Source organism: Watersipora subatra, chromosome 1 (assembly GCF_963576615.1).
Source record: "Watersipora subatra chromosome 1, tzWatSuba1.1, whole genome shotgun sequence".
Taxonomy (NCBI): domain Eukaryota; kingdom Metazoa; phylum Bryozoa; class Gymnolaemata; order Cheilostomatida; family Watersiporidae; genus Watersipora; species Watersipora subatra.
In genome coordinates this window covers 69,876,588-69,885,106 of record NC_088708.1, presented here as the reverse complement: position 1 = coordinate 69,885,106, position 8,519 = coordinate 69,876,588, and the positions used below count along the sequence as shown (strand labels likewise).

The window sequence follows — 8,519 nt, the reverse complement described above, 5'->3', positions numbered from 1 at the left end:
GCTGTAAATGGACAAACGAACGACAAACAGACAAACATTTAGATTTATATATATACACATGTATATAATATGTATATATATATGTATATATATATATGTATATATATATAATATGTATATATAGATTAAAGCTAATTGTAAGCGTTTGACAAACTAATGTTAATGTGTAGACAAATATTATCGCAAGTCTGGCAACTTGTAGGCAGCATGCTATTGGTGTGTGTATATAGCAATGTAGGTGTTTTAAAACTAGCAATAAGCTGTGTATTATAAAAGCTTATGCTATAGGAAAACAGCTGTTCTACAGGAGAGTTGCAAACAAGCAAAAACACATGGGCAGGAAATAATGAGTGTAAAGTAGCAAACGTCTGAAACTCACTTCCTTTTTTTCTCCTGCCTAGAAGTTTATGCTTATGCTCTTTGATTCGGAAATTCAAACTATTCCCAGGCAACCCAGCTTTCAGACTTTGTATCTTAACACCGTGTAGCCGCTAAGGATCAACCAAAAAGGATCAGGGTTAAACCAGCTATTTATAGACCAAGTAAGCACGCCGGCAGTTATATGCATGTTGAACAAGAGTCAAATAATGCAGCATCAATTCTACTATCTTGCAATGGGCCTATCATGGTACATGAATTGCATTTGCAGTTTTTCTTTGCTTTAGTATTATCCTATATCTGATTTCAACAGTTCATTGATCACACACCACACACAGTCATTCCAAAAAGCTGATTGCAGTTTAGACAGTAAAAATCTGCTGTAAAACTGCTCAAAATAAAGTTAAGTATGTTTCACAGTGCAATGATCTGTTTACTTTCATCCATCCCTAAACAACACCATTGATGTAGGCTGTAGCCTCTAGTTACGAGTAAGCTTATTGAGCGATGAATCGGATCATTTCCATAATTTTTTGATCGTTTGATATTGCAGCATATTTATCTCGTCGAAGTTGTCTACCCATTGTACGGGAGACCGCGGACAATATTTTCTACGGATGCGATGCAAATTTAGTACATGTACGTAATAATTTATGTCGCATCAAACTAAGTTACTATAAAAATATTCGGCAACATAGCGTTACGCACTATTTAACTTCAGAACTTATTTTTTACCCAGATTATATTTAGTATTTGAGCTTTGCAAACTAAACTGTTTAAAAAAAACAAAGTTTTTACTGATAATTTGAGGACTTGTCGCGCGCTCGAGCGTATATGCGCGCAGAAGGCTGTGAATATCGAAGATGATGAGATTTGTCACATCGAATGTATTCTCGTATTTTTTTTATTATTTTTTCCAACTTTTAGGTTCACAAAATAAATTTTTCATGACATTTTTAAATTTTCATGCATAGATCTTACTTTAGTTTACTGCTAAAGAAAGTGTCGGCTGTTACTCCATTTGACAATACGACGTCTATGTAATGTCACTTGCGATAGTTTTACTTCGGTTGTTGCTAAGTAATTTAACCGGATGCAAACAACGGATACTTCTCGTAAATGTAAAAGAAGCTCATAGGTTGTTGAGATTACTTAGTTGTACGTATATTTCTGTCTCCGAAAGACAATGGGAACACGTACATACAATCCGTCCGTGAGAGTTGGAAATTGGAATGAAGATATTCAGTTAGAAGAGGTAAGTCGCTTTTTACTGTATATTTTGCGTTGATAATGCTTGGAGAAACGCAGTCAGCAATTATACTTGATAACATAAATTCTCTCTACCAAATAAGAACCAGAAAATAATATTATTGTATCATGGCCATACAGCTAAATTTCGAACTTTTTTAAATTATTTAGATTATCATTAAGACTATCAATAACGGCTATGCGTACATTGTGCTATCAAAATGCTGTTCAAACTCGATATATTTCAGCAAATACTAGCTGTTAATCATGTATGCTTCGAACATACATAACACTACTAGCAACCTGATACAAAAGATACCCTGTAAAATGTTTTATGTGGTACAAAAGTAAGAGTAGTTTTTTAAATGCCAAACAGTGCAATCAGTTGTGCATAGACTGTTTTGCGTTTTTTGTAGGATACTGTCAAAGACTTTTTGGAAAAAAGAGAAAGAGGAGAGCTGCTGATTCAAAAATCGGCAGACTTTGCAGCAATCGTTTTGAAGGAGGTATGAACTTAAGGGTATATATATAGTTGTATATATATATATATAGTATATATATGCCAGTTGCTATATATATATATATATATATATATATATATATATATATATATATATATATATATATATATATATATATATATAGTTGTTTAATAATACCAATAATAAGACAATAAGACAAAAGAAAATAGTTCTCAAATTGCATTAGTTGATAGTGGTGCACAATCTTTTATTATAGGTTTGATACTTTCTTACAGGCCAGGTTAAGTGTTGTCAATGATGCCAGTGTACATATTGGTGACACTGTTCAGCTCGTTAACCCTATGGCTAAAGATAGGACAAAGTACTTTGCTAATATAGATCCACGCGATGAGTCCTGCCTTTCAGTAAACATTTCGGCATCTAAACTCCTGGAGGAACGAAAGATAGCTGGAACATGCCAAATTTCTTCATCTGTGCAGCACATTTTGCCAGTTGCTAGGAACACGTTTATCATTGAAAGGTTGGTTATATGTCAATATGTAAGTATAATTACCATATATGATATTGGTATATTATAATTGTACTAGGTGAATGCCCGGCGTTGCCCGGGTAATAAAAAAGTCTTTGGACAAAAATTTTATTTGTATCTAACATATAACAACATTCGCCATTCTAACTTTCAAACTTCATATCTTTGCTTCATAAAACTTCATAAATTAAGAGAGGAAATAAAAACAGCTGTAAAGATTTTCAAACTTTGTCAAATAACTGTAACTTTCAAACTTCATATCATGAAGAAAATGTTTTGAGAAGGCCAAATAAATTTTCAAAAAATAAAACCACTTTAAAAGGGTTTAAATGTAAATGTGAAATAATTAGCAAGTAATTGCTAAATTAAGTGTGTTTCGCTACAATTACAATAAAAGATGATTCGGTAATGATACAATTAATATGAACTGAGAAAACAAAATAAAAATCCTTAATATGTAGAATTAATAATAGCAATTTTTGCTTAGAAGTGTGTGCACATGCTTGTATATAAAAGGTTACTGTTCAACCAGAAGCTATCCATTAAAACTTTGAATATGACGATACTGGTACCTCTCGATACTGGTACAAGTGTAGAAATGAAATATCGTACTGCCTTTGTCTGACCGAACAGAGAGAGCATGCAGAGGCTCTTCTTCCGGAGATACTACAATTGTCTGCATAAAAAGAATTGGCCTTGACTGCGGTATAGCAGTTGAACCTTACAAAAAACTGAAAATAGAAGTTCAAGAAAACATGAAAACACCAAAAAGCATTGTGTTTCATAGAATTAATCGATTTCAAATAATATGTCATTTAGCCTGTGCATACACTATACAGTATATGATAGAGTTGTTGATCAATACGCTTTGTATAGCTCTGCGGTAAAGGGCATCGATTTAAAACTTGCGGTTGCAATCTTCGTGAGTTCGAGTCCAGCAAAAAGTAAAATTTTAATATGCAAGATTTTCATAGCTATAGCCGGACATACCGAAAAACAGACGGACGACAAACTTTGAGATATATATATAGATCAGTTAATTTCTATATTCGTCTTACTAGTGTATGTCTTAAAAATGGTATTTGCTTGAATTAGTACACATTTAGATGTAAGATGATGCTTTGTTTTAACATTATTGGTTTGTTATATAGAGGTGATTATAGTTCAGTTTTTCAGTGGGTAATTTTCTATCATTCACTTTACAGATTTTAACTAAAATAAAATATCGTTTGTAGGTCGTTTGTAGGATAGTAAAATTAGTAGACTATTTACTTATTAATATTATTATTAATTGTTTTGATTAAGTATTATTAATATTTATTATTAATAAAACATCAGTTATTTAATATATTATTAAATATCATTAAAATGGTTATGGACTGCCCAAGAAAAGTACATGTATATATATAAAGTAGACAATGTTGATCACCTAGTAACATAACTAGTCTATATGTAAAAGATAGTAAGGTTTTTAGCTTGAGCATTACTTGCATAAATCACAAAGACAAGTCTTTATTGATTACATTTTCAGTAAGAATTCTGAACTATTTGTTTGTAGCGTGGATGGAGCACCTCTTCAGAGTCAGCTTCATTTCAATCAAGCATTTTGTATCAGGACCACACAAGATGGCGGAAATGTAAGCTGGGTAAATGCAAATTGAGGGGTACATCCTGTTTAAATTTAAAGTAGTTCATGAGGTGATAACTCTCTTTTCTATTTCTAGCTGTATTTGAGCAGTGATACACTCAGCATACAGAGGCAGGCAAAGAAATCTAGACATCAAGAGGTGCTGTTAGTACCAGAACGGAGTTACTTGTGCCAGTGGCATGTTATCTCTCTCAATCCTCAGCTCAGGATGGAAATGGAAGGCCGGCCTGTTCCTGTAAGACTGCAGTTTTGGCTCAATTAATCTACATGAATAAGAGTCGAATGTAGTGAATTGTCATAGAAAATTGACTTGCTGTGGTATAGCGCACCATTTTATCCTCGTTGAATTTTTGAGAGGCAATCCGTACATGTTTTTGGTGCTACTTAGACATAATACCACATCTCATTCTTTATGCTTTAGGCCAATGAGCGAGTAATAATTGTCCACAGTAAAACTGGACAGGCTCTATGCATTGAAGAGGCGCACAAAGTCAAGTAAGTTTCATTAAGTTCTGTCAGCTACTTTTTGTTATCAAGGAACAAATAACTTCGTAGTTAAGTTACCAAGGGCAAAATTGCATCCTTAGTTCAAGATGTTAGCTAAGCATTGATGTCTACCAAAGATGCTTCAAAAGTTTTCATTGTTTTAGGTCGTTGTATTTAAGCCACAGACAACTCCCTAGTTAGGATTGTTCGCAATGGTTTGTTGATGTCAATATAGTTAATGCAAAGTTAAATAGTTTAAGCTAATTGCTGCTGCAAATAACCATATGATGCTTTATCCTTCTATTGCTAGAACGATGCTAGGATTTGAGTATGAAGTAACAGCTACAACATCGCTAGATTCTCATAAAGCAGAGAAGGAGTGCAACCACTGGATCTTCAAATCAGGCAATTGAGTCAAGGTCAATGCATGACATATGATGCTGAAGAATGAATATGATATGTTTACTTATATGTATTTAGAGCAAACCTTCAGAAGAACTTCAGCTCACTGTGTTCTGATCAATACTGACACTCAATGGGACAGCATATTTGTAGGAACTATATTTTTGTTCAACAAATTAACGAGAGCGATGTAATATTGTGTACATGCTGGCTTCAATTATAGATACATACATGTAAATATAATTCTAGCAATGATATTATGACCTCACAGCATCGATCTTTGGAAAGATTTTGATCTGAGTGTGATATGGTAGTCTAAACAATTTGAGTTCATCTCAATTGTGCTCACCAATTCACTCTGGAAAAAGTTGAACAACGTACAAACTTGTACTTTTCATAGGATTATAAGCTCAATATTTGCCACACAGGGCAAAGACAGCCAGAAGTAAGTCAGTATGAACCTAGCAGCGGTTAGTTCCTTTATATAAACTTACCCACAGCGATGACAAACCAATAAAGACATTAATATAAACTAGTGATTAATTACAAAAGCTTGTCTCTGAATAATAACTGCTAAATGGTATGCCTCGTCATCTGCAGTGTTCAAAAGGTAGGAGTTGCGTTCTCCATACAATAACAGCTCCGCTTGCTTCTGTATGCACCAAGTCGTTAGCAAAACAATTTCATTAGCTGTAAAGTTTGCAAAATGAAGCATCATTCTTCAAAAATCCAATAATTTATAGGGTTGTTAATTTATAGAAGGTTGACAGCAGGGGGATAAAAGAAAGCTAACTTTAACTTCCGACTTACTCCCCCCACAGTGGACACTAATCCAAGTCTACTCTTTGACCTAATACTGTAGTTAGGAGTTGTTAAAATACCAATAAAACCAGTAGAATTATTTGCCATTATTTATTGTTTACTTCAATTTTTAGTTGTAATTGAATCACAATGTAGCAATACACTGCAGCATTCTTCTAGCGAGCTTGTTGAAATAGTCAAATTATTTCTGCGTCGCATGGTGCAAGTAAGCGATTAAATCTGCTCGTTCTTTTTCTTTTTTGATTCCCTCGAATACCATTTTTGTTCCAGGTATATACTTTTTTGGGCCTTTTAAATATTCTTGCAATGTTTCTGCGCTCCACGTGATGCCTGAAACGATGCCACACTTCTAATGAAAGGCTCCGCCTTTTTATAAGCGCACTATTAATCTTAAGAATGAGTGCAAGGTATGGTGCGCACAAGTACGCATCAGTTACAACGTTCATGACTAAATTAATTTCAAACAGAAACATTTTTTCATGCTCTCACATGATCTGCACCTGTTTGAGGCGCATGCAGTTTTGTTAAGCTGTCACCACATAAATTTAGTCACTCACTTAAATTTGTAAAGTTTTTATGAGCCATTCAGTAATTTAAGCACTCTGCTAATGCTGGCAGGTCAGAAAGGCTTGTTCACCAAACATGCTCTGTACATTATCTCCCAATCAGTATTCAACACATTGCATGTTACTGCAGTTTGTGCTAACAATGATCTTGAACTATCCCGCTGTCATTACCTATAGCGTTTAAATGTGTATACGTGTTTTAAAGTAAAAGGTTACAGAAAATATTTTCAATCCTATTTAATACAGTTGAAAGAGATACAGACACACATGTGCTTGCTAGAATGATAGTCTCAGTAAGTGTTAGAAAGCGTTCTTTACAGGGCGAGCACTAAAAATCAAATAAATTTAATTACTGATTTTTAATTGATCATGATTTTTTTCTGGGAAAATTCGAATTTATGAAAACAAAAACAATATTTTTGTTTTCATAAATTTGCAAAAATCAGTTTTTCTTGACAAAAAATCGTGTTCTGATATGTGTTTAGTAAATTTGTAAACACTCCTCTGCCATGAATTAGCAAGTGTGATGGAGATAATTGCTGCATATGTACTACAATGCTACAGAAGGACCTTTGAAGTTGGAACCTATGAGTTTATTTAGTAAACCTCAAAGCAGGGTTACTCAATATGAGGTAGCAACTGTAACTGGTACAGATTTTCCTTCACTACTCTGTTTAATAAATTACATTATGATACCAAATCTTTCCTGCAATCAGCTGAACTGCAAGCATTGAAACAGTATTCTCTATTTTTGGTTTCATTCACTTTAAAATAAAAAAGCTGCTAGGGACTGAAAACTGGCAGCTTGGTATTTATATTTCGCATGGTCAACTGCATCAACCACACCAAGAATGTGCTTAAATATTCCAGTGCCTCTGTATTTATGTATATGTATGTCTTCGGCTTTCATTCATAGTTTGTGTGAAACTGCTAATATCTCTACTCGTCTAACTAACATGCGGTTCGGTTCGCACATTATTTTATATGACCGTTGAAGACGCGAAATATAAGAAGTTGTCCAATTAAGGCATGTAAGTCCACTAATACTGACAAGTGGGCTCACCAGCATTCTGATTTGAAATGCCATACACAGACAATTTGCGTGAGCACACATGAATGAAAAGATTGAATTTATCAAAAAAATTATCAACGTCAAAAATATTGATGTAAATTGACAAAAATCTAGTTTTTTAGACAAATAATCGTGAGGTTTCCTAACCTTTTTCCCTTGTCTAAGATATAGCCTATTGATAGCTACAAATGATATTTTTTATCCTTATTTTTTAGTTTGAGAATGTTAAATGGTGATCAGGTATTCCTGAGACGCCAGCTCTACAATATTATTATTCAAACTCTATCAATCACTAGTTTTTATTTATTACTAGAGACGGTAAAATGCATGATTTGAAAGAAAGCAAACACTTCCTTTAGTAAGGGAGACTTCATTGTGAAACTTTGTGGAAGAGTAGATTGTGTAGATGGTTAGGAGGCCACTAGATATGAACGTTCTCTACCAATAGTTAATCTCCAGAAAAATCATTTCATTAATCCAACAAGTCCTAACTATCTATAAAAAGTCAAAGTTTGTGTGAAATGTGTTAAATTTCAATTTTGATATGAACCGCATGTATCTGATTTCACTCAAGCTAGCAGCTTGTTGTATATTTCATCTTGGGTTCTCCGTTTTCGATTGCCTTCTCTGTTTCATCTTAATTATCTGAATCTAACTATTAATCTCTCATCCCATATACATGAACTTACCTTTCGTCACATTTGCACTCGTATAGTTAAATCCAACTGCCTGACCTGTCGACCTCCCAATGAGTCCACTCAAGTTAGGGCCAGTCTTGTGTTTCCCATCCTTTTCGACGGTGTGACATTGAGCACACTTCTGTACAAATATTTTCTTTCCTTTTGCGACATTCCCTTTAGGCTCCTCATCCATGGTGGAAACTATG

General features: G+C 33.9%; 2 protein-coding genes across 2 annotated transcripts; one reads left to right on the top strand and one right to left on the bottom strand.

Moving 5' to 3' along the window:
* The first annotated feature begins 1,499 nt into the window (after window positions 1–1,499).
* LOC137397335 (cilia- and flagella-associated protein 161-like) lies at window positions 1,500–5,406 on the top strand. Its single transcript, XM_068083629.1, has 7 exons — window positions 1,500–1,633; window positions 2,043–2,132; window positions 2,384–2,628; window positions 4,196–4,274; window positions 4,362–4,520; window positions 4,707–4,780; window positions 5,082–5,406. Exons 1-7 carry the CDS (start codon window positions 1,565–1,567, stop codon window positions 5,182–5,184), a joined length of 819 nt encoding a protein of 272 aa, XP_067939730.1. The 5' UTR covers window positions 1,500–1,564; the 3' UTR covers window positions 5,185–5,406.
* Window positions 5,407–6,176: 770 nt separating this feature from the next.
* On the bottom strand, window positions 6,177–8,506 carry LOC137397345 (cytochrome c-like). The gene is made up of 2 exons (XM_068083636.1): window positions 8,323–8,506; window positions 6,177–6,325 (listed from the first exon to the last, which is right to left on the bottom strand). The coding sequence occupies exons 1-2, from the start codon at window positions 8,504–8,506 to the stop codon at window positions 6,177–6,179; spliced, it is 333 nt and encodes a 110-aa protein (XP_067939737.1).
* Between the last annotated feature and the right edge of the window lie 13 nt (window positions 8,507–8,519).

Bases quoted from the DNA above. Each gene is read 5' to 3' on its own strand.
- LOC137397335 (XM_068083629.1), top strand. From the start codon at position 1,565: ATGGGAACACGTACATACAATCCGTCCGTGAGAGTTGGAAATTGGAAT. The intron at 2,133-2,383 runs GTATGAACTTAA...ACTTTCTTACAG, and splicing joins CAGCAATCGTTTTGAAGGAG to GCCAGGTTAAGTGTTGTCAA. The intron at 2,629-4,195 runs GTTGGTTATATG...ATTTGTTTGTAG, and splicing joins AACACGTTTATCATTGAAAG to CGTGGATGGAGCACCTCTTC.
- LOC137397345 (XM_068083636.1), bottom strand. From the start codon at position 8,506: ATGGATGAGGAGCCTAAAGGGAATGTCGCAAAAGGAAAGAAAATATTT. The intron at 6,326-8,322 runs GTAAGTTCATGT...GCATCGTTTCAG, and splicing joins GAGTGCAAATGTGACGAAAG to GCATCACGTGGAGCGCAGAA.